A 23,873-nucleotide genomic window follows, 5' to 3' on the forward strand; every position below is an offset into this window, starting at 1 on the left:
CAAAAACCAAAAATACCAAACTACCAAAGTCTGAATGAGAAAAATAAATTATGTTTTCACATAGGAGTGACTTGTTTTGTTTTCTTCTTCAGGGAAAGATAAAATACATTTTGAAATTATATACTTTGAAATGGTGACTTTTCTGCCTGGGCTGGCTTTGAACCGTGATCCTCAGATCGCAGCTTCCTGAGTAGCTAGGATTACAGGCAGGAGCCACCAGGGCCTTGCTATAAATGCAATTTTGAAAGGGGGAAAAAAAAGTAGCAATAACCTAAGAACAAATTGATCTCAATCCCTACAGCCTTTGCCCTGTCCTGTGGCCTGTGAATGTGGAATTTTAACCAGAAGAATAAATAAATAAAAGATCCCCCAGATAGGATCGATAGCTGATTCTAGTTTCTTTTGATCGTACCACTAAGTCACTCAGTAGAGTGTCTTGCAGCCACTATCTTCTACCACTTGAACCTTGAACCTTCAAACTCTTTTATTGTTTCAGTTATTTTTCAGGTAGTGTGTGTGTGTGTGTGTGTGTGTGTGTGTGTGTGTGTGTGTGTGTGTATTTACCTGGCTAGCCTCACACTGTGATCTTCCTACTTCTGTCTCCATGTAGCTGGGATGTCAAGCGTGCATCACTGTGGCAAAGCTCTCTTTGGCTTAAGAACACAGTGGACATTTAAAAGGATCCTCTGTGGCATCCCTGGCTACTTTATGGTTGTCTCTAAGGTGGTGGCTCAGGCAGAGGCATGGCAGGAATCTGGGGTACTCTAGGGGAGCAATCTATTGTTTCTCAGAATAGAGGCTTGTTGTTGCTGTTGGCCAGTCCTGGGCTTGAACTCAGGGCCTGAGCACTGTTCCTGAGCTGCTTTTGCTCAAGCTTAGCACTCTACCACTTGGGCCCCAGGGCTACTTCTGGCTTTTTCTGTCTATGTGGTGCTGAGGAATCGAACCCAGGGCTTCACGCATGCTAGGCAAGCACTCTACCACTAAGCCACATTCCCAGCCCCCCTTGTTGATTTTACTGGTCCTTGGGCTTAAACTCAGGGCCTATGTGCTGTCTCCCTGAGCTTTTTTTGCTCAAGGCTGGTGCTCTACCACAGCTCCACTTTGGCTTTTTTTTTTTTTTTCTTTTTGGTGGCTAGAGAACTAGAGATAAGGAGTTTCATGGGCTCACTTCAAACTGTGATCTTCATATCTCAGCCTCCTGAGTAGCCAGGATTATAGGTGTGAGCCCCAGTGCCTGGCGTGCTCAGTGTTTTTAAGTGTCGGTGTGTGTGTGTGTGTGTGTGTGTGTGTGTGTGTGTGTGTGTGTGCTGTTTGACCTAAGAAAAACTGAGCAGCTTGAAAGAGCAGATGGCTCTCCAGGTACCAAGGCCTTGAGGCAGCGTGAGTTGGTTTCATCTCCCCAATAATCACACATGTTCTTGAAGGGGAATTGGCCTGAAAAACATAACCCACTTAATTCTTCAGGAATGTGCGTGCGTGTGTGAGAGGATTCAGTTTTCTATTTGGTTCACAGGCTCTTCTAGAGCTACACACACATACACACACACACACACACACAGAGTTGTAAACTGCAAGTCACAGCTGAAATAAGAATTCTACATACAAAACAAAATCGCAGCTTGCTACAACTTTACTTCTCAGATCATGTCTATGGCAAGCAAGAAAGCTATGTTTTTTTACCCACTTCTAAAAGATTAGCTACTGTAAGTTCACGTTCTAATAATCCTTGCATCAAAAAAAATTTAATCATAGAATTAGAAGGGCTTGAAGCTACATCATGTTTTCTGGGATAGTCCAGAGACTGCTGGATCTTTGCTCCACTTTACAGGCTGCTGTAAATCTGCTTGATAGCATTGGCTTCTTCGCGATCAAGGATGCCTTTCTCCACATAAGCATCTGCCTGTTGGTTGATGAAGTCTCTCATCTTCGAGAGATCGTAATCTGGAAAATATAAGAATATTATAAGCCAAGATCTGGAAGGAACAATCCCTTTAGAGTGATGAGCATTAAAAAGCATTTTGGTAATGACAGGATTATAGGAGATAGATTTGAACTCAGGACTTCATGCTTGTGGGACAGACCCATCATCACAAGCCATATTCCTAGTCTTTTTTTTTTTTTTTTTGCCAGTCCTGGGGCTTGAACTCAGGGCCTGAGCACTGTCCCTGGCTTCCTTTTGCTCAAGGCTAGCTCTCTGCCACTTGAGCCACAGTGTCACTTCTGGCCTTTTTGTATATATGTGGTGCTGAGGAATCGAACCCAGGGCAAGCACTCTTGCCACTAGGCCATATTCCCAGCCCCCATTTTCCTAGTCTTTTTTGCTGCTTCTTCCTCCTCCTCCTCTTCTTGTTGTTAATTGGAGATAATAACAAGATTATGGAAGATACTAAGATTTGAATACAGGGCCTCAGCACTGTTAGACAGACACTCTACCACTTGAGCCTTGCCCTCAGGCTTTTTTGCTTTTAGTTATTTTATTACCTCTGATTAATCACTCAAAAACTGGAAGTGGAGCTGTGGCTCAAAGTGATAAAGCACTAGTCTAGAGCAAAAGTAGCTCAGAGACAGCCCCAGGTCCTGAGTTCAAGCCCTATGACCACCACCACCACCACCACCAACAACAACAACAACAAAAGAAAGAAAAGACCTTTGATTTAAAATATCGCAAGAAAGGGAGGAGGTAGCTAACATAAGGTTGCCAAATGTTGACTATTGCTAATGATGGGCTATGTTTCACTGCTTCCTCTACATTTACTTGACATTTTTCATGAGAAAATATAAAAGAAGTCTGGAAAGGCTGATCTGAGAAATAAGAGAAAGGGGTTATTTTCCCCCCTGCATCAGAGAGGCAGCTGGTATATTGGGGGGTGAATTGGAGGAGACTGCAATGCCCTGCACTTTGGGAAAGAATCTATGGCAATCCTACCTTCTTTGTTGCCTTTTTTGTTGTGTTTCTTCAACCATTCGATATTTTTCCTTATGGCTTCTAAATAGGCTTCTGTTTTTCCTGGAAAAGACAAGAGAACTCTCTCATCAAATGCACCCCCTTGCCTCCTCTCCTCTCCCTCCTCCTCCTCTCCCTTTCTCCCTCCTCTCTCTTTCACTCCTCCCTTTACTCCCTTTCTCTCTCCTCTCCTCCCCTCCCCTCTCCTCCTCTCTTTCTCTCCCTTCTCCCCTGTCTTTCCCTCCTTTTCTCTCTTGCCTCTCCTCTCCTCCTTCTCCTCCCCATTCTTCCCTTCCCCTCTTCTCTCCACTGATTTCTCTCCCCTCCTCCTACTCTCTCTTCCCTCCTCTCTTCTCTTCCCTTTCCTCCCTTTCCTCCTCTTTCCCTCTCCTCTCCCTCTCTCCTTCCCTTCCTTTTCCTTCCCTCTCCTCCCTCTCTTCTTCTTTCCCCTTCCCAGCCTTCCTTTTCCTCTCTCCCTCCCCAGCCTTCCTTTTCCTCTCTCCCTCCCCTCCCTCCTCTGTCTTCCCTCATACCCCCCTTTTCTCTCCCTCTCTCCTCCCCTCCCCTCTCTGTGTCTCCCCACCACTCCTCCCCCATTCTGGGCTGGGACACTGGCTGGGGCCTTGGAAAGTGGGGAGACACGGGGTATGGCTGCGCCTTGCTGTTTCTGGTTCCACTTTCTCTTGTGGGAGCTGGAAAGTGACTCTCACTTGTCACGTGCAGGAAGCCCACAGGAGTCCCTCAGGAAAGCTCTGCTATTTTTCTGCAATTGATTGCAGCTTCCTTCGGAAAAACTAAATGGCTCATGGCTGAGGTCATTGGGTCTAAGCCTTAGAGCACATGCTGGGGCTGATGGGAAGCAGGCCAGGACAGAGAGGCGCCCGCTTTCCCAGCTGGGGCTACTCTCTGCTTTTCAACACCCTAAGAGAAATGTCCCTTTCCGTGCATGCATTTGTCCTAGCCCTGCTGTGCTGTCCTGTCTGCCTGTTCCTGCCAAATGAATCAGCAGGCTTACCACTGCATGGACTAAAGACGTTACACCTGAAAATGTTTATAGAAGTTCTTTTTTTATTTTTGGCTTGTACTGGTGTTTGATGTCAGGACTCTGAATTCATTTGCTAGCTCATGGCTGGTGCTCTACCACTTGAGCCATGCCTCCAGCCTTACTTTTTGCTAGCTATTTTGGAGATGGAGTCCTTGTGACTTTTCTGCCTGGACTGGCTTTGAACCATGATCCTCAGATCTCAGCCTCCTGAGTAGCTAGGATGACCGGCAGGAGCCACTGGGTCCTGGCAAAAGTTGTTTGATATAATGTTTAAGATGATGTTGTGCTTCTACAATTATAGTTTCAAGTGCACACAGCAAAAGCAACCAGTACTGGCATCATGCATGTGGCAAGAACCACCCAGCCACTCAGCTCAAGAATTTCTTTACCATGGTCCCATTTGACATGTCTAGAACGTGAGATGTGGAACACTGGAGGAGCACTGGATTGGGAGGCAGAGGACCCAGTTCAAGACCCAGCTTCCTTACTGTCTGGCTGTGAGATCTTGAGAATCACTTTACCTCTTGTGTTTTCCTTTACTGGTGTGAGAACTGTGAATTCTTCAAAGGCAATGTTTCCTCCCCCCGCCCCCCATAGGAAAATATACGTGTGTTGAAGCTGGGGGGTCATGCCTCTAATTCTAGCTGCTGGGGGGGGGAGTGGCGCTGAGTTCTGGGGATCAAGTTTCAAAGCCAGCCTAAGTACAAAAGTATATGAGACCCTCATCTTCAACTAACCAGCAAAAAGCTGGAAGTGCAGGTGTGACTCATCAGGTCATGAGTTCAAACCCCAGTACCTGAACAAGAAGAGGAAAGAGAAGAGAGAAAAGGAGAAGGAGAAGGAGAAGGACAACAATGATGATGACTAGGACTACAACTCATGAACGAAAGCCAGGTGGCTAGCTGGGTCTCCTGTGCCTGGGCTGAACTTCCCACACTATGTGCTAGTTTGGGGGTAGAGCTCCTAGCAAGCAAGCTTAAGGCCTTAAGTTCAACCCACAGGGTTACCAAAAGAAAGCAAGGTAACAACAATTTCTTTTAAAAATGGCTCATTCAGAGGAGAAAACTAGACAGGCTATTTATTTCTGGACATTTCTAGAAGAACACCTGTTTTTTTTTTTTTTGGCCAGTTCTGGGCTTGGACTCAGGGCCTGAGCACTGTTCCTGGCTTCTTTTTGCTCAAGGCTAGCACTCTACCACTTGAGCTACAGCGCCACTTCTGGCCATTTTCTGTATATGTGGTGCTGGGGAATTGAACCCAGGGCCTCATGTATACGAGGCAAGCACTCTTGCCACTAGGCCATATCCCCAGCCCCAGAACACCTGTTTTTATTGAGCTTAAACAAGAACATCTACAGACTTTAGTCAATGGCCAGATCATTTAATTGCATAGGTTGACTTCTCTGGTCTAAAAATGTTGAGTTGAGGGGCTGGGAATATGGCCTAGTGGCAAGAGTGCTTGCCTCATATACATGAAGCCCTGGGTTCGATTCCCCAGCACCACATATATAGAAAATGGCCAGAAATGGCACTGTGGCTCAAGTGGCAGAGTGCTAGCCTTGAGCAAAAAGAAGCCAGGGACAGTGCTCAGGCCCTGAGTCCAAGGCACAGGACTGGCACACACACAAAAAATGTTGAGTTGATACGCTGTTTAAGTGAAGGTTGGCGGGGGAATCACCTTGGCTATTTTAATTCTGTTATCTTGCCATTAATGACCACACTGCAGTGAGTTCATGAGTGTTATAATGCTGACGTCATCCTTTGGCTGATCATATAAAAAGATTTTCAGTGACTCACATGCCACTATGAACAAGTAAACATCCAACTGGCAACAGGAGTCACACTTAGATAATGGAATAAAGTTTTAGTGTCTTTTCCTTTGGTCTCTAGAGAGTAATTTGCTTGAAAAACATGGAGCAAGTTAATAGATAGGAATGGAATAAATTTTGTTTTATGGGCCTATTCCTACATTTTAGAAATGGTCGTTGAATCATTCAAATAATTGTACTAATTAGAAATCAATGTTTGGGAGAGAACAAAGAAAAAGAAGGCATTTTGTTTTCAAGACTCATAGTACTGGGCTGGGGATATGACCTAGTGGCAAGAGCGCTTGCCTCGTATACATGAAGCCCTGGGTTCAATTCCCCAGCACCACGTATATAGAAAATGGCCAGAGGTGGCGCTGTGGCTCAAGTGGCAGAGTGCTAGCCTTGAGCAAAAAGAAGCCAGGGACAGTGCTCAAGCTCTGAGTCCAAGGCCCAGGGCTGGCAAAAAAAAAAGACTCATAGTACTAAAAATCTGACTTGATGTGAAACCCTTTTGTGTAAAGTACTTGAAATTAAAAAAAATACAAAAAATGTGGCACACACACAAAAGATACTACTTATTAGTAGAGTGGTAAAATTTAGATTAAATTAAAGCTGTAGTTATAAGGGGTCTTCTTAAGGTGATTGAAAATTGTGAATATTCTTAGTGCCTTTAAGTAATTTACTTATTGATTGATTGGTTGGTTGATTTTGCAGTGGTGTGTGTATGTGTGTCAAACCCAGGGCCTCTCACTAGGCAAAAGTGCTTTACACTCCAGTCTTAATTGGTTCATTGTTTTAAAAGTTAGGTATAGCATAATATGGCCCTGAATTCCCAATCAAGTTTTAAATTGTGAAAGATAAGTGGTTTTGGCTATAAATGTAGGGAGAAATATTCAAACAAGATGCTATACTCCTTCCTTCCTTCCTTCCCTCCTTCCTTCCTTCCTTTCACTCTCTCTTTTCTTCCCTCCCTCCCTTCCATCTTTTTTTCCTTTTTTTTTTTTTTTTTTGGACTCAGGGCCGAGCACTGTCCCTGGCTTCTTTTTGCTCAAGGCTAGCACTTTGCCACTTGAGCCACAGCGCCACCTCTGGCCGTTTTCTATATACGTGGTGCTGGGGAATTGAACCCAGGGCTTCATGTATATGAGGCAAGCACTCTTGCCACTAGGCCATATTCCCAGCCCCATCTTTTTTTTTCCTTTCTTTTGTTCTTTGTGCCATTCCTGGGCCTTGAACTAAGGGCCTGGGTGCTGTCCCTGAACTTTTTTTTTGCTCAAGGCTGGTGCTCTACCAATTAAGCCACAGCTCTACTTCTGTGTGTGTGTGTGTGTGTGTGTGTGTGTGTGTGTATGTGTGTGTGCATGCGCATGTGTGCGTTTGTGTTTAATTGGAGAGAAGAGTCTCATGGATTTTCCTGCCCAGACTGGTTTCAAACCTCAGTCCTCAGATCTCAGACCCCTAAAGAGCTAGGATTATGGGTGTGAGTCTCTGCATCTTGCCTATAGGTCTTTCTTTATGCCCAATTAGCCTGGATTGTGATCATCTTAATTGTGAGTCATGCTTTGGGGATCTTTATGTGTTGCAAACTCTTGTTTCTTCAGTTTTATTGGCCACCCAGATCAGTCACTTCATTACCTTTTGGTTCATCTGTCTTTCCTCCTGGGCTCGAGGTCTCCTCTTTTGTGGAATCCTTCAAGGTCCCATATTCCTTCTCCATCTTTGCAGCTTCTTCCTTAGTGATATCTGTTTCTTCATGAGTTTTCTCCGATGATACTGTAATCAGATTATATGTTGTTATTATAAGGGTATTTTGTATCTGCATTTATCTGGAACTCATGGGCTTGGGCTTGCTGCACTTTCTTACTAATGGCTGATGTTCTACCACTTGAGCTACATACACCTCGAGCTCAGTTTCTTGCTGGCTAATTTGGGATAGAGTCTTATGGATGTTCTGCCAAGCTGGCTTCAAATCATGACCTTCCAGGTTTCAACCTCCTGAGTATCTAGAATTACAGGCCCCCACCTGCTAACAATGACTTTTAGAATGGATTGCTTTGTTTTGTGAGGTAGCCATTTTTTCTTTCCTACCAGCCACCTCTTAAAATCTCTAATAAAAGCTTATGTTAGCCAGGTTCTGGTGGCTCACCCTTGTAACCCTAGCTACAAAGAAGGCTGAGATCTGAGGATCATGGTTCAAAGCTAGCCTGGGCAGTCCAAGAGACTCTTATCTCCAATTAACCAGCAAAAAGCCAGAAGTAGAGCTGTAGCTCAAGTAATAGACAACTAGCCCTGAGCACAAAAGCTCAGGGACAGCACCCAGTTCTGGAGTTCAAGCTCTAGGACTGGCACCAAAAAAAGAAAGAAAGAAAGAAAAAAGGAACTTACATTACTTTTAGTGCTTTGGGTTGGTTAGGTTTCTATGCTGTAATTGGCCAAGAAACAGCTAACCTTTTTCTACTTAATCCTATGATTTAATTTGAATGTAAAAATTTGTTGAGATTCTTTTTTTTTTTTTTTTTTTGCCAGTCCTGAGCCTTGGACTCAGGGCCTGAGCACTGTCCCTGGCTTCCTTTTGCTCAAGGCTAGCACTCTGCCACTTGAGCCACAACGCCACTTCTGGCCGTTTTCTGTATATGTGGTGCTGGGGAATCAAACCCAGAGCCTCATGTATACGAGGCAAGCTCTCTTGCCACTAGGCCATATCTCCAGCCCTGTTGAAATTCTTGTTTTGTTTTGTTTTTGTTGCCAGTCCTGGGACTTGAACTCAGGGCCTGAGCACTGTCCCTGGCTTCTTTTTGTTCAAGGCTAGCACTCTGCCACTTGAGCCACAGCACCACTTCTGGCTATTTTCTGTATATGTGGTGCTGAGGAATCAAACCCAGGGCTTCATGTATATGAGGCAAGCACTCTTGCCACTAGGCCATATTCCCAGTCCTGAAACCGGTAAATTCTTTATTCATGTTTCCTGAAGCTCATTATTCACCACTCAAGAATTATTCCACTGAAAACTAGAATAAATTGTTAAGTAAATCCTACCTGGGGAAAGCTTGCTTTTATTGTCAGTGGTGTTTTTTTCTAGCTTGCTCCTGGTCTGAAGTGCAATAGTTTCATCCAAGTTTTCTGCAGGGAGGAGGAGAAGAAACTATAATTTTATTTCCTGAAAGATGATATCATACTTTTTACTAAAAATATTTAATTCTCCCCAGAAATATCACATCAGCAACTCCAAAATATTACACTGCCAGCAGGAAGCTTCAACCTAGATGTTAACCCTGTGAATCACAGACTCTCAAGACAGAGAGGCAGGTAAGTGAAGATCTTGAAGTTTCACCTTGTGCTTATTTAAATGTACAACTGCCTTCTGTGTTCCCATATCCATTGGTCAGACTTGGAGTGGGTATCTGTGGGTTGCACCTATTTAACACTTCCTCATTGTTACTGCACCTGGGTTTCTTCTTTGGGGAACCTTGTTTCCTCCTCTTCCTCTCATAAAATTTAACTCCAGTTGTAGTTGAGTAACCCAAACCTGACTAGTTAAGAGTCTTCCACCGCCCTGGATTAGAGCCAAGGAGGAGCACGTGACCTGATGCTAAGCTATAGTGATTGGCTTAAGGATGAGCATGTGACTTAATCTCAGCCAAAGAGATTTCATACAAGGACCATGGGAAGAAAGAGACTCTTCCTGCAGTAATTGCTATCTCTGTAGAAATGATATTAGGGCAGTTGCACCATTACTAGTTCCCACAAGAGAGCACTGGAATGAATCAGCACACAGAATTTGGGGACAGATTAGTTCTTTGCATTATTGGTGAATTTCATAAGCCCAAAGCCAGGCTATCCCTTATCCCGCTAAACAGTCTACTCTTGGTTATACAAGGTCACACTTTTCTTTTCCCTTTTCTTTTTTGTTGTTTAAGCCAAACTCTGGGGTTAAGCAAAATAGGGACTTCACTTAGTTAAATTGTAGTAAAATGCAGAGAAAACGAGTACAGAATAACTTCCTCATTTAGTGTCAATTTATGAAGTCTTTTTTGGGGGGCGGGGGTGAGGGGGTTGGGGCCAGTTCAAGGCTGGCCTTGATCTCCTGGCCTGAAGCTATCTCTATGCCTCTGCTTCTTGAGTAGCTGGGACAATAAACATGTCATCACAGCTCCACACCTGGCTATAGGAAATTAGTTTTAAAAATCATACACAGTCACATTTCAGTAGGATTGATGTGTGTATACACACACACACACACACACACACACACACACACACACACACACACATACAAAGTCTGTATGGAGATTAGAAAATATTACCAAGGTGGATCTATAAAGAGTTGAAAACTTCTGGTCAATTTGATTTGTGTATATTACCAAATAGGATCATTTCTGGTTACCTAGTGATCTGGGCTAAATCATCAAATTGGTGGGGTCATGGTTACCAAATCGCTAGTATCCTTCACAATGGAAACCATCTCAGGAAGAATAGAGCAGATGGGATTCTTACCAAGGTAGGAAACACCTTCCTCTGGTGATACTGTGCCATATTTCACCATCATCTTCACGAAGTCAATCAATGTTTTCATGATGGTGATCAGTGTTTCTTTCTCTTTTGCCTCTTTTTCTATATAAAAAAGATGAAATAATTTAAAGAAAATGAGTGCAAAAGAGTTTCATTCCTGGGCTGGGAATATGTCCTAGTGGCAAGAGTGCTTGCCTCATATACATGAAGCCCTGGGTTCAATTCCCCAGCACCACATATATAGAAAAAGCCAGAAGTGGCGCTGTGGCTCAAGGCGCAGAGTGCTAGCCTTGAGCAAAGAGAAGCCCGGGACAGTGCTCAGGCCCTGAGTCCAAGGCCCAGGACTGGCAAAAAAAAAAAAAAAAAAAAAAGAGTTTCATTCATTCCTTTCTTCCCTCCCTTCCTCTTTCCTTCCCTCCCTACCTCCCTTCTTTCTTTTTTCCTCCTTTTTTTTGTGTGATGGTACTGGGTTTAAACTCATGGCCTCATGCTTTTGCCCGGCTTTTTCACTCAAGGTTGTCACCTTGTCACTTGAGCCACAGCTCCATTTCCAGCTTTTTTGGTGGTTAATTGGAGATTCAAATCTTACAGAATTTCTGCCCAGTCTGGCTTCAAATTGTGACTCTCAGATCTCAGCTTCCTGAGTAGCTAGCATGACAGGCATGAGCCATCATTGCTTAGCTCTCTCCCTGCCTTTAATTTCTTATTTGGTTCAGACTTTGGATGAAAAGGACAGGAATTAACAAAGACCTCCATAGAGGTCATTAAAATTCTGGACAAATGAAGGCAATAAAAAGTCAAGTGAAGAGAACAGAAAGTTCAAAACAAAGACTATACCATCCAGTAAGGTTTTACATACCCACCCTCTCCCCAAGGTCACAGGTTGGGATGAAGGCAAGGTGGCAGAGGAGGTCCTGAGAAATAACTTGAAAAATGACTCCAGCTATCACTTTCTTTGGTGAAGGTCACAGCCGTGAACTTGATATTGTGCTGATGCTCTTCTCTGATGAGAAGTGACTCACCAGCATAGCAGCAGTGGTTCTGAGCTGGGCATCTGCTATCCACTGGGGCAAGGTGACTCAGAACAGACCCTCTAGATATACCACCTGGTCATGGACTGGGACTGAAGGACAATAGGACATTGTCCAGAAATGAAAGCTTGCTCTCAGGTGGCTTCCTGAAGGTCATAGAATATAATTACAGAGAAGTGTATATAAGGCTTGATCTAGGGCTGGCTCTTTGAACAGAGAGAGAAAGCTCCATCTAAGGCAGTACAGGGCATTTGTCCTAACAATAACAATAAAAAGATGGATGTTATTAGCCCCTTTGCAGATTCATCAAAAGTAAACATGAACTGAAATCCTCCAGTTAATGCAGTGCATATGTGAGAGAGAAGATCAGGACATGTTAAGGTGTTGGTTTTTGTTATTTTTGCATGTGGGGGTCCTGGGGCTTGAACTCAAGGCCTGGGCACTGTCCCCGAGCTCTTTTTGCTCAAGGCTAGTCCTCTAGGTCCATTTCTAATTTTTTGTGTATGTGGTTAATTGGAGATAAACGTCTCACAGATTTTCCTGCCTGGGCTGGCTTTGAACCGTGATCCTCAGATTTTAGCCTCCTGAGTAGCTAGGATGACAGGTTTGAGTCATTGGCTACCTGGCAAAGTCTTGGTTTAAAACAAAGCAAAACCAAGTAATTTCCCAGTATGGTTTGGACTTCCTGGTTTCTCTTTATCAAGGGTCTAGTTTAACTCATTTAGAAAGCTGAAACTGGAAGTGTCTGTGACCAGTGTCTTGGTGGTCAGAGCCACCAATGCCCAGGTAGTCCAGGCTCTTCGAAAAGAACAGTGATGTGGACTTTTTCTCCAAAGTTCACTGTGTCACTGAGGGTTCCATTTGGAAACTGAAAACAGGAAGAGAAAACTCTACACAATTTCCTAGAGTCACTATTTCTAGTCTACATGGTAAGAAAAAAAAAAAACCAACAAAAAACCCAGGTTACCTGAATCAATGCTTTTCAGAAGTGCATAGAAGTTTGGGAAATACTGGAGTTCCTCAAAGCTGTCCTCACTGTAGGTTTTAGTTCTCCTTTCTAAGCCATCCGTTAAGGTCAAGGCATTCGATACCGTTTCATCATCATCTCCATTACTGAAGCCATCTTGAATTGCTGCCATCGGAGGAGTCTCCAGCCAGGAAAGAGATCAATTAAAAGAAGAAAAAAAAAAGTAAGCCCGTGGACTGGGTGCTGGTGGCTCATTCCTGCAAGCCTAGCTCCTCAGGAGGCTGAGATCTGAGGATCAACAAGGTTCAAAGCCAGCCTGGGCAGGAAAGTCTGGGAGACTCTTATCTCCAATGATCCACCAAAAAGCTGGAAGTGGAGATGTGGTTCAAGTGGTAGAGCTCTAGCCTTGAGCAAAAAAAAAGATTCTAGACCCTGAGTTCAAGCCCCAGTAACAGCATCCAAAATTAAAAATAAATAGAATGAATGCTTCACTTGTATACTTGAAAGACAAGAAGTCCTCCTCCTTTGCAAGTTTTAGGAGGCCCTGTGTGTACCTAGCCCTAATGACTTAAGGTCACTGGGACTTAGTGAAAGGTGCTCTGTCTTGGGGGGGGGGGGGCTCCTAAAGTCTATCACGTGATCCTCAGCATTCAGCCTTCTGAGTAGCTAGGATTACAGGCATGAGCCATGGCACCCAGCCAGCAAGGATATTAAAGAGAATTCAAGACAAGGGACAGGGGGCAGAATTTCAGAGCTTGGTTGATACTAAGGGAGAAAAAAAGGAAGAGTGAGGAGTTTATCTAAGAGAAGAAAGGATGAATGACCAGGGTGAATGAAAGATGAGAGGCAGGGGCAGGTGGGAGAGCACAGCCTGGAATTGAAAGGTGGGTCAAGGTGGAGAACATAGCAGCCACTTTCCCAGAGGATTGAATCTGTGTGATTTTCTTTGGCGTGTGTGTGTGTGTGTGTGTGTGTGTGTGTGTGTGTGTGTGTGTGTGTTGGGATCAGCTGATGGCATCCCTAGGAATCAAACGGAATATCGGAAAAACTATGTGATGTTGGGCCTAGCACACTGGTATTATGTAAATAATTGTTATTATGTGATGTTATTTCACATATTATATGTTATTTTTATAGTGTGGAATGAGATTTTTAAAAACCCATTTGTGGGTCTGGGAATATGGCCTAGTGGCAAGAGGGCTTGCCTCCTACACATGAAGCTCTCAGTTCGATTCCCCAGCACCACATATATAGAAAACGGCCAGCAGGGGCGCTGTGGCTCAGGTGGCAGAGTGCTAGCCTTGAGCAGGAAGAAGCCAGGGACAGTGCTCAGGCCCTGAGTCCAAGGCCCAGGACTGGCAAAAAAAAAAAAAAAAAAAAAAAAAAAAAAAATTTGTGGGGCTGGGACCATGGCCTAGTGGCAAGAGTGCTTGCCTCATATACATGAAGCCCTGGGTTCAATTCCCCAGCACCACATATATAGAAAATGGCCAGAAGTGGTGCTGTGGCTCAAGTGCTAGCCTTGAGCAAAAAAAAGCCAGGGTCAGTGCTCAGGCCTTGAGTTCAAGGCCCAGGACTGGCAAAAAACAAACAAACAAACAAACAAACAAAAACCCCAAAACCCCAATACAAGCAAAACAAAAACCATTTGTTATATAAGAGTATGTAAATTATTTTTGAAGCAGAGATCATTTATATCTTTAATCTTAATGGTATCTTATGAATATACATTTTAAGTGGGCTAAAAGTGCTGCTTATTCCAAGTTTCCTTTTCTTGTTCTTTCTTTCTCTTTCCTCTCTCTCTCTCTCTCTTTCTCTCTGTCTCTCTCTTTCATTCTTGGTGGTACTGGGGTTCAAACTTAAGACCTTGAACTTACTAGCCAAGAGTTCTACCATTTAAGCTACACCTCCAGGTCTGCAAATTTCCTTAAGTAAGGTAGCAATTATGTACACACCATACATACCGCACACTTACATACCACTTTCTCTGGTATTTTTCCAGCCTGGTTTTCAGTTCTGCTTGTGGATTTATTGAGCTCCTCCTCATAATTGGTGGCTTCCTTTGAAATTAACTCTTGTAAAGCTTCTGCAACTTCATCTTCCAGTGTATGGGCCTGGCTTTCTGTGATCTGTTGGAAAGAGGCACAGCCTATATAGTTAGTATTCTAATAGTCTTGTGATTTAAAAAAATCTACATTGAAGTCTGTAGTTGAACATTTTTTTTCTTGTCCTAGTACTGGGGCTTGAACTCAGAGCCTAGTTGCTGGCCCTAACCTTCCTGCCTGGGCTGGTTTTGGAGTGTGTTCCTCAGATCTCAGCCTCATGAGTAGCTAGAATTACAGGGTGAGCCATTGGTGCCTGGCTTCTGAACACATATTTTTATGAGGAATTTGGTGTGTTCTTTTAGATGATCCTTCCTGTTACTTCCACTACATACTGGTATTAAAGTAATTTCTCAGTACCCTGGGAAGAAGTGACTTTGGGTCAGCCATGGCCAACTGTCAGTTCCCACCAGGTGGAGACTCATGGAGTGTTTTAGAAATACCTTTAGAGTTGCTTCCCTGCATCTGAGGGTCATAATGGGAGAAGTTTTGAGTAGCTGAGAATTTAGCACCTTACTAAATCCTCCAGGGCTTTGTCAGAGCTGAGGATCTAACATAAGCTTGGAAAATGAGATGAGTTTGAGTTTCTCAAACACGTGTTCTATGCCCTGGCTCAGGTGATTTCTCTTTCTGCCACACACCTCCTCCATCCTCCTCTAGCTCTTCTGGTTCTATCTTCCCTATTCTTCTAAGCTCACTCCAACATGTCTTCCTCTAAGGCCTCTTTCCTTTCCTCCAATTTAGACAAATCATTCTTCAGCAATCAATACTGCTTTTATGACTCAGAAGCATGAATTGCAGTGTGTGTGTGTGTGTGTGTGTGTGTGTGTGCGTGTGTGTGTGTGTGTGTGTGTGTGTGAAGTTATCTAGTTCTTCTGATAGCCTATAAACTCCCCAAGGGATTCCTAGGGTACTCAAGACAAAGGCGAAGAATTCATTGTAAATGCTAGGCTACTTGAATCAAGTGACTTGGTTTCTTGTGGTTCTCCAAATGGAGCAAATCATTTGGTTTCTCCTCATGCATACGATTTACCAGGCCAAGATTCAAAAGCTTGGAAACAATCTTGTCAAATACTCCTCTGTCGTTCTCCTCGTAAATCCTGGCAGCAATTTTATGGACAATGTCTTCAGCTGTCAGGGGAGTTCCATCCAGTTGATGGAGGCCATCAGGATCATCTAGACAAAGCAACCATGATTTCACAGCATAGTGATCACAGACTCATTACACGTGTCATGTTCTAGTTATCATCTGTACTCTGCTTTTCTATACTCAGACATATTTGAGGTAGGTTACAGTGGTATTTCATTTTATATAAACTCTTGATTGGAAATAAAATTAGGTGGAGAACTGGTGGTGCACATGTGTAATCCTAGTTAGTCAGGAGGCTAAGATCTGAGGATCACAATTCAAAGCCATGAGGCTCTTATCTCCAAAGCCAGCATGAGATACATAATAAAACAGTCTCTCAAAAAAATAATCAATTTATTTGTCACTAGCAAGACAGACAATGCTACACTTTTTTTGCATAGCATGCTGTGTGCATATAGGGTGTCATATTATTCAAAGCATCCTATACATTGCATATCTTGACTATATATTTATGCATTAGTCACAGATTGGTACTATCCCTATATGTCCTTCCTTTGCAGGAAAAATTTGGGGCTGGGGATAGAGGAACCTGCCACATACCTGGAATCATCATGTCTGAACTAAAAAATTTTATGATTTACCTGGAATAAGTACTTTTTAATTTATTTTATTTTTTAGTTGGTCTTGGGGCTTGAACTCAGGGCCTGGGCACTATCTCTGAGCATTTTGCTCAAGGCTAATGCTCTACTACTAGCTTTGAGCCATAGTGTCACTTCTGGCTTTTTCTGTGATTAATTGGAGATAAGAGTCTCAGAGGGACTTTTCTGCTGGGCTGGCTTCCAACTACACTCCTCAGATCTCAGCCTCCTGAGTAGCTAGGATTACAGGTGTGAGTCACCAGTGCCTTGCTCCTGTTTGGTATATATATATTTTTTAATTTCATTAAATCAAACGGTCAGTTCAAAGTGATTAAATTCATTTAAATTCAGTTACCCAATGTTTATCTATTTCTAGTCCAAATATCTTAGGTTAAAAAGTAGAATTCAAACTTCAAACATTTTTTCCCCTAACATAGACTTTGGTGTGACAAAATCTAAGCCATCATCTCCACTCCAAACATGTACATTTCTGAGCTCTCCTCTGGCTCTGACGTTCAATGAAACTCCAATTTAATTGGCAGTTATTTTCTGGCAAAGATAATTAGCTTAATTCTCTTGTTGCCATGGAACAAAATCAGGCATAGAAGAAAGCCTGCAGTCTGTCCTAAGCAGTGGTCTGCAGAATGGAAAATACTCCCTCTTTCTGGACTCCTGGCTACAGCCATTCATTTGTTCCTCTTGTTCTTTCATTTGTTTATTCACTTAATTCATAAAGTCATTCACTGAATTCATGAACATTCACCAGAACTGTAGTTTCTCTGTTCTTGTTTAATTCTCAGTTTAGTTTTGGAGAAAGACATCCATCATTCACTTACACATGTAAAAATACAGACTGCACTAAGTATCATGAAGGAAAAGGCTAAGTATTTTTTGTATTATCATATCGAGGCCCTGGATGGACATACAACTACATGTGGGAATCATGTTAAGGATTTTGGTTTTTATCTCAAGAGAAGTGGGGATTTACTAAAGGTTTTTATGAGAATTGGCAGCTCAACCAGGCCTGTAATCCCAACACTCAGGAGGTAGAGGCAGGATCCCAAGTAAGAAATCAGCCAGGATTACTATGTAGTAAGAAAAGGCCAATGGCTAGGGATGTAGCTTAGTGGTAGAGCACTTACACACACACACACAAACACACCCGTATACACTCTGACTGCCACATTAAAATAAGTTGGAGAAGCTAGGCCATTGGTGGTTCACACCTGTAATCCTAGCTACTCAGAAGGCTGAGATCTGAGAATCATGGTTCATAGTCAGACTGGGTAGGAAAGTCCATGAGATTCTTATCTCCATTAACCAGTGCCCAGGCCAAAGGACAAAAAAAAAAAAAAAAAAAATTGAAGAGAGGCAGAAGAGGGTGGCAGGAAGATGTGTAGATTTCACTATAGTTCAAATGAGATTTGATTGGCTATCAGACAAGAATGAGAAGTGTGAGGATAGGTTGTGTGTCTGTGTGTGCGTGCGTGTTTGGGGCTTGAACTCAGGGTCTGGGCACTGTCCTTTAGTTTTTTTCACTTAAGGCATATACTGTATTTTTCCCCCCAGTTCATTTGAGATGGAGTTATTAGCACTTTCCTACCTGCATTGACTTTCAACAGTGATTCTCTATTCTCAGGCCCTTGAGTAGCTAGGATTACCAGTGTGGGCTACCTTTGTCAAGTTTGAGATGTATACTTTTTTTTTTTAACTAATTTTATTTTATTTTTATTTATTTTTTTGGCCAGTCCTGGGCCTTGGACTCAGGGCCTGAGCACTGTCCCTGGCTTCTTTTTGCTCAAGGCTAGCACTCTGCCACTTGAGCCACAGCGCCACTTCTGGCCGTTTTCTGTATATGTGGTGCTGGGGAATTGAACCCAGGGCCTCATGTATATGAGGCAAGCACTCTTGCCACTAGGCCATATCCCCAGCCCGAGATGTATACTTTTTAAAGAAAAAACTTAAGAGGCTGGGGATATGGCCTAGTGGCAAGAGAGCTTGCCCTGGGTTCGATTCCCCAGCACCACATATACAGAAAACGGCCAGAAGTGGCGCTGTGGCTCAAGTGGCAGAGTGCTAGCCTTGAGCAAAAGGAAGCCAGGGACAGTGCTCAGGCCCTGAGTCCAAGGCCCAGGACTGGCCAAAAAAAAAAAAAAAAAAAAAAAGAAAAAAGAAAAAACTTAAAAAACATACAATAAGAAACTTTAAACTGTAGAAAATAAGTAGCAAAAAGTTCTTTTTAATAATTTACCTTGGAATTTCTGCTCCAATCCACTCTTAGTAGAATCATAATCATCAACCAGTTTTCGATTCTTGGTTGAATCAACATCTTCCACATTCAGTTTATTAGCTAGTGAAGAACTTCTTATGGACTGTCTGTCTTTCTCAGTTTTTTCCTTTTCTGTTATTGCCTTTAGTAGGTTCAAGTTATCAGCAAAAGAATAATTGCTTTCACCTAGTTTGTTTTCTGTAAAAAAAAAAAAAAGCCCCAAACCCAACACAACTATTTTAGTGAATGTTCTCACACCTTATAGTACATATTTTAATATCAGTTGGATTCTTTTTTACCTGGAGGGGATGTTTTTTTAATCTTAATCTTATCTGCTTCAGCTTCAGCAATCTGTAAAAAGAACACAGATCCCAGCTTTAAATCATTGCTTCGTGACTTACCAAGTAGAAGAGCCAAATGGTTTGATCTCCATGGGATTTAGTTTTCCTGTTTATACAATGTATCTAATAATGCTTATTGAAAGGCACTGTTATAAGAATTAAATGAGATTTAAAGGCTGCTGATGTGTTATAATATAATTCCTTTCTGTTATTATATTGGTTAAAAAAACAAACCTTTGGCAAACTAAGAAATCAGGACAGATATGATGTTGAACTTACTGGGTTCTTTATATAGTCAATGCTACGTATTACTCATTGAGTTATGCGCAGGCATAGAAATGACCAAAACTTATTTTTCACATTTTTATTTCTACCCATTTGTTATTAAATCCTCTGAAGTTTGTAAATTTGAAATGGCCAAAACATCACAATACAATTACATTAATGAAAGAATTACAATTACATTAGTGAAAGAAAGATGAAATAGGTAATTATCACTTTAATTCAAACTTACCTGTTCATTTAAAGGCCTTTCTGCACTCAGTTCTCTATTATGTAGAGATTGGTCTAGGATAGATAAAGACAAATAAAAATATAATTATTCATTGGAGAAATATCTATTTATTTAAAATGTTCCAAAAACAAATTAAAATAATTATTAGAAGAAATCATTCTGAATGCCTATGAAACAAACTAGATATAAATGAAGATTGCTAATAGTATACAATGGAGATGGAGATCAGCTTTGTCTTATGTATAAAAAGGTGATTCTGTTAACTCCTGAAATACACTGAGATATAGCTAACAGACTCATCTTTTTTGTTATCTAGCCAGAAATTAAATATAGAATCTTCACGCTTGGCTTACCAGCTTTCCTCAACTAGGAATAGCATAACTTGGGTTAGCGTTATTGGCACACTACAAGCTCTGTCATCATCTACTGTATTATAAATAGAGCATCTTAGAAAGGGTGCAAAACCTTTAGAAAGAAAGAAAGAAATTCCAAGCCACTTTAGAAGGAAGAGGCACCCTGGCCCCCCTTTCAATATAAGATCTTAGAAAAAGAAAAGCAACGACAACAAACAAACTAACTAACTAACAACAACAACAAAACACCAAAACAGCCCATGTGACTCTATCATTTAAAAAGCTAAGGGAAGAAAAATCCTGTCTCTTAATTCGAGCTGACTCTCCGTCCATGCGCACAGATAGGATCTAATCAGAGAACAAGGCAGGGTGATTTACAGCTCACAGCTCAGGCAGTGCATTTCCTCGTTCCTGGCAAAAAAAAAAAAAAAAAGAAAGAAAAGAAAAGAAAAGAAAAGAAAAAGAAAAAGAAAAAGGAGAGGGGGGAAGAAGAAAAAGTGTCCTCCTTACCTTGGCTGCCTCCAGGTTTAGGGAAAGCTTGGATCGAGCGACCGTGGAATATCAACACCAACATCCAAGTGCCAGCCCAAAGGAACCCCATTCTTTCACCCTGGGCTTCAGAAAAGAGCCTGGCGCCAAAGGCTTTGGGAGCTGCAGCTTTTGTGATGAATGAAAAGAGGACGGTGGGGTAGGAGACACACACACACACACACCCCAACAAAACAAAGCAAGAAGGGCCCAGAGGACTGGGCTGCAGGGAGGGAGAGCCGCAAGGCCCAGGGCGGCCTGCAGGCTCTGCTGCCCTGCAGGCTTAAGGAGATGCCAGGGGCCCGGCAGGTCTGCAGGTGCAGGCGGGCGCTGTCCACCCCGCGGGTGCTGAAGTTCCCGTGACGCGGGCACGGGCCCGGGCTTAGCTTTATTCCTGCGCCCTCCTGGAGAGGAAGTGAGGAGGGAGCCCGCATGCGCCCTGCCAGCCAGAGGCGGGAAGGGATGGCGTCAGCGACTCCAAGGCCACCTCCCCTCCCCTGGGAGTGGACAGGGCGGGGGGAAGGGCGGGCTGGTCTTGGCCTGCCTGGGTCCTAGGTGGGTTCTGAAGGCCACCTTGTCCCAACCTCTCCAGGAAGAACCCTTATTTCACTCTCCAAGCACCTGTCAAGGAGTTAGATAACCTTGTGCAAAGAGGGTATTTGTTTTTCCTTTGTTTGTTTGCATTGGGATGCTTCTTCTGCCATCTCTGCTCCAAAATCTCTTCCCTACCGACGCTACTTCCAAAGGTAGAGTCAATTCTATGATCCTGACTTTCATCATGTGGGTTGACATAACAGCCAGCCCTTGATGCTGTGGACGGGAGAAATTGCAGGAACGTTCTTCCAAATAGTCACATTGTGCCAGCCAACCTCACTCTTCTAGGTGTAAAAACACAACCCAAAATCATTGCCTGAGACAAGCGCAAGGGGCACATGTCTGTAATCCTAGCTACTCAAGAGGCTGAGATTGGAGGATCATGATTTGAAGCCAGCCTGAGTTGGCCTATCTCCAATAAATTACCAAAGAGCCTGAAACTGGAACTGGAGTTGTGGCTCAAGTGGTAGTGTTTTAACAGTGAGGAAAAAAGTTCAGAGACAGTGTCCATGCCCAGAGTTCAAGCCCCAGGACAGACACAAAAACAAACAAGAACTACTTCCTGTTTCCTTAAGATTACAGAGCAGAGACAGCTAGGATTTTTGTATTTGTACTGGTACTGGGGATTGAACTCAAGGCCCTGAGCTCTTGCTTAGTATTTTTGCTCAAGGCTGGTATTCTACCTTGAGCCTCATACCTCAGCCTCCTGAGTAACTAGAATGATAGGCATGAACCACCACTGCTTGTCTTTGACAGTTTTGTTGCACTTTGGTAAACTTCTTCACCAAGTTTCAATTTTAATCTAAGAACCTGGCTCATGCAGATATATACAAATACAGAGGGACTACCATTTCATAAACCAGGTAATGAGTACAATTCTTCTTTTTTGTTGTTGTTGGTTGTGGGGCTTGAACTCAAGACCTGGGAACTGTCCCTGGTCTTTTCTACTTAAGGCTAGTGCTCTACCACTTTGAGCCACAGCTCTATTTCCAGTTTTGGGGTGGTTAACTGGGGATAAGAGTCTCAAGGGCTTTCCTGCCTGGGATGACTTCAAACCTCAATCCTCAGATCTCAGGCTCCTGAGTAGTTAGCTACGATTACAGGCATGAGCCACCAGTGCACAGCTTATGAGTACATTCTTTTTGGACAATATCACCCTTTCCTTCACTTTCCCCCAGTTTTCCCCTCCTGTCTCTGCCTACAAGTTGAGTAGTTTATTTTCTACATAGTGTATACTGAATATCATGACTTTCCTTTCTGTGTCCCCCTCCTTGGCCCCCACAAGAAACCTAAATCAAAAACAAACAACAGGGCTGGGGATATAGCCTAGTGGCAAGAGTGCCTGCCTCGGATACACGAGGCCCTAGGTTCGATTCCCCAGCACCACATATACAGAAAACGGCCAGAAGCGGCGCTGTGGCTCAAGAGGCAGAGTGCTAGCCTTGAGCGGGAAGAAGCCAGGGGCAGTGCTCAGGTCCTGGGTCCGGGGCCCAGGACTGGCCAAAAAAAAACAAAAAACAAAAAAAACAACAGCACCGCCACCCCCCCCCCCACAATAACAACAATAAAGCTATGATTCCCTGGAATTTGTTTAGATAAATAGTATTTTAATGACCAGAGGAGTTATGCCTTTGAGTTCCCTAAGAGTATACTCCTTTCGTCTGTGTGTAGATTCTAGAGTCCTGTATCATGTCCAGTTATATTTTAGATCTATATTTTAGTTATATTTTAGAACGAAGCAGTTTATCATAACTACAGTCTGGGAGGTGCTTGCTATATTCTGAGACTATGCTCAGAGGCCTAGGGGCATTGCATACAAGCTGCTAACCAAAGACTTTTAAGTGGTGAATACAAGGAACGTAATGTGAGCCGAGTGCTGAGTAAGCTCTTTAGTCCTGATTTTTCAACAGAACTTGGATCTTTTTCTTTGAGCTACCACTTGCTGGGAACTAGTTTGTATAATGACCAAAGGGAAGGCTGGAGCACAATGCCGCCTTTGATTTCTGTACCCCTCCTTTTTGAGGAGCAGGTTTGTTATTGAAATATCTAAAAACAAACAAACAACCAAGCCACAAGAAAATTGCTCGCACCCTGGAGGTTTGTGAGTTTGGAAGTCACTCAAATACCTCCTTTAAGAACCTAAAATGTACATATTTCTGTTTGTTTGTATTGTCCTCTTTTTGTGTGTTGATACAAAATTGTATTTATGCATGGAGTTACAAAGTACTTCCAAATGTAACAGCAACTTCATGATAAACAGCTCTTTCTCGGCAGTAATACTGTAGTATTATTCTAGTATATGCCATTCTGTGTGTGTGTGTGCCAGCACTGGGGCTTGAAGTCAAGGCCTGGGCGTTGTCCATTAGCTTTTTTCTCAAGGGTAGCACTCTACCACTTGAACCACAGCTCTACTTTCCACTTTTTGATGGTTAATTAAAGATTCTCACCTGCTTTCCTTTCCGGGGTAGCTTTAAACTGTGCTCCTCAGATCTCAGCCTCCTGAGCAACTAGGATTACAGGTGTGAGCCATCAGCTCTTGGCTGTAATACCTTTAACATATTTCTTAAAAATGATATGGCCAACGCCATGCCACGTGTCTCTATCTTCGCGTCCTATGTCCTGGCTCATCTCTGGTCACCATGGCGGCCCAAGTCAGCTCTCCATTGGTGTTGGATTGGTTTGTTGGTATTGTTTTTGTCTTTCTTCCCTCTCTGGCCTGTTTCCTGATAGTGTTAAGTGTATCTGTGGGCTGCAGGCCTTTATAACAACTGGCTGCCTGCAGGCTGCTACTGCTCTAATAAAAACTCCAAGATTCGATCCTCCTTCAAAAAAAATGATATGGCCATTGTATGATATATCCAGTCAGAACTTCAGTCTCTTTATCCCCCTTGTAAATATACTTTCTGCATCATTAGGTGATTTTGTCACCAAGAGAGTCCCAAATTATGAGCCAGAGCTCAGGCGGAAAGCAGGAGAGAAACTCACGTAACTGAAGAGCCAAAGGAATAGGAAGGAAGCCAGTCTGGAACAATCTCAGGTATGCTCTGCAGACACCTACAGAGGGTTTATTTTATTTTTTATTCTTTTAATGTATTGTCATTTTCTGGCTTATGTGGTTGAGCTGGCCAGGGATGGGAA

The 23,873-nt window shown here is 43.0% G+C and overlaps 1 protein-coding gene across 1 annotated transcript; it reads right to left on the bottom strand.

Annotated features, from left to right (window-relative positions):
- Positions 1-1,632: 1,632 nt before the first annotated feature.
- On the bottom strand, positions 1,633-20,214 carry Scg3 (secretogranin III). The gene is made up of 12 exons (XM_048332157.1): positions 20,124-20,214; positions 19,261-19,313; positions 18,705-18,756; positions 18,388-18,603; positions 15,442-15,584; positions 14,286-14,435; positions 12,307-12,487; positions 10,294-10,410; positions 8,836-8,919; positions 7,435-7,572; positions 2,930-3,010; positions 1,633-1,944 (listed from the first exon to the last, which is right to left on the bottom strand). Exons 1-12 carry the CDS (start codon positions 20,212-20,214, stop codon positions 1,826-1,828), a joined length of 1,425 nt encoding a protein of 474 aa, XP_048188114.1. The 3' UTR covers positions 1,633-1,825.
- Between the last annotated feature and the right edge of the window lie 3,659 nt (positions 20,215-23,873).

Source organism: Perognathus longimembris, chromosome 23, assembly GCF_023159225.1.
Source record: "Perognathus longimembris pacificus isolate PPM17 chromosome 23, ASM2315922v1, whole genome shotgun sequence".
Classification (NCBI taxonomy): domain Eukaryota; kingdom Metazoa; phylum Chordata; class Mammalia; order Rodentia; family Heteromyidae; genus Perognathus; species Perognathus longimembris.

Bases quoted from the DNA above. Each gene is read 5' to 3' on its own strand.
- Scg3 (XM_048332157.1), bottom strand. From the start codon at position 20,214: ATGGGGTTCCTTTGGGCTGGCACTTGGATGTTGGTGTTGATATTCCAC. The intron at 19,314-20,123 runs GTAAGGAGGACA...TATCTATCCTAG, and splicing joins TAAACCTGGAGGCAGCCAAG to ACCAATCTCTACATAATAGA. The intron at 12,488-14,285 runs GTATGTAAGTGT...TCCTGGCTGGAG, and splicing joins GAAAAATACCAGAGAAAGTG to ACTCCTCCGATGGCAGCAAT.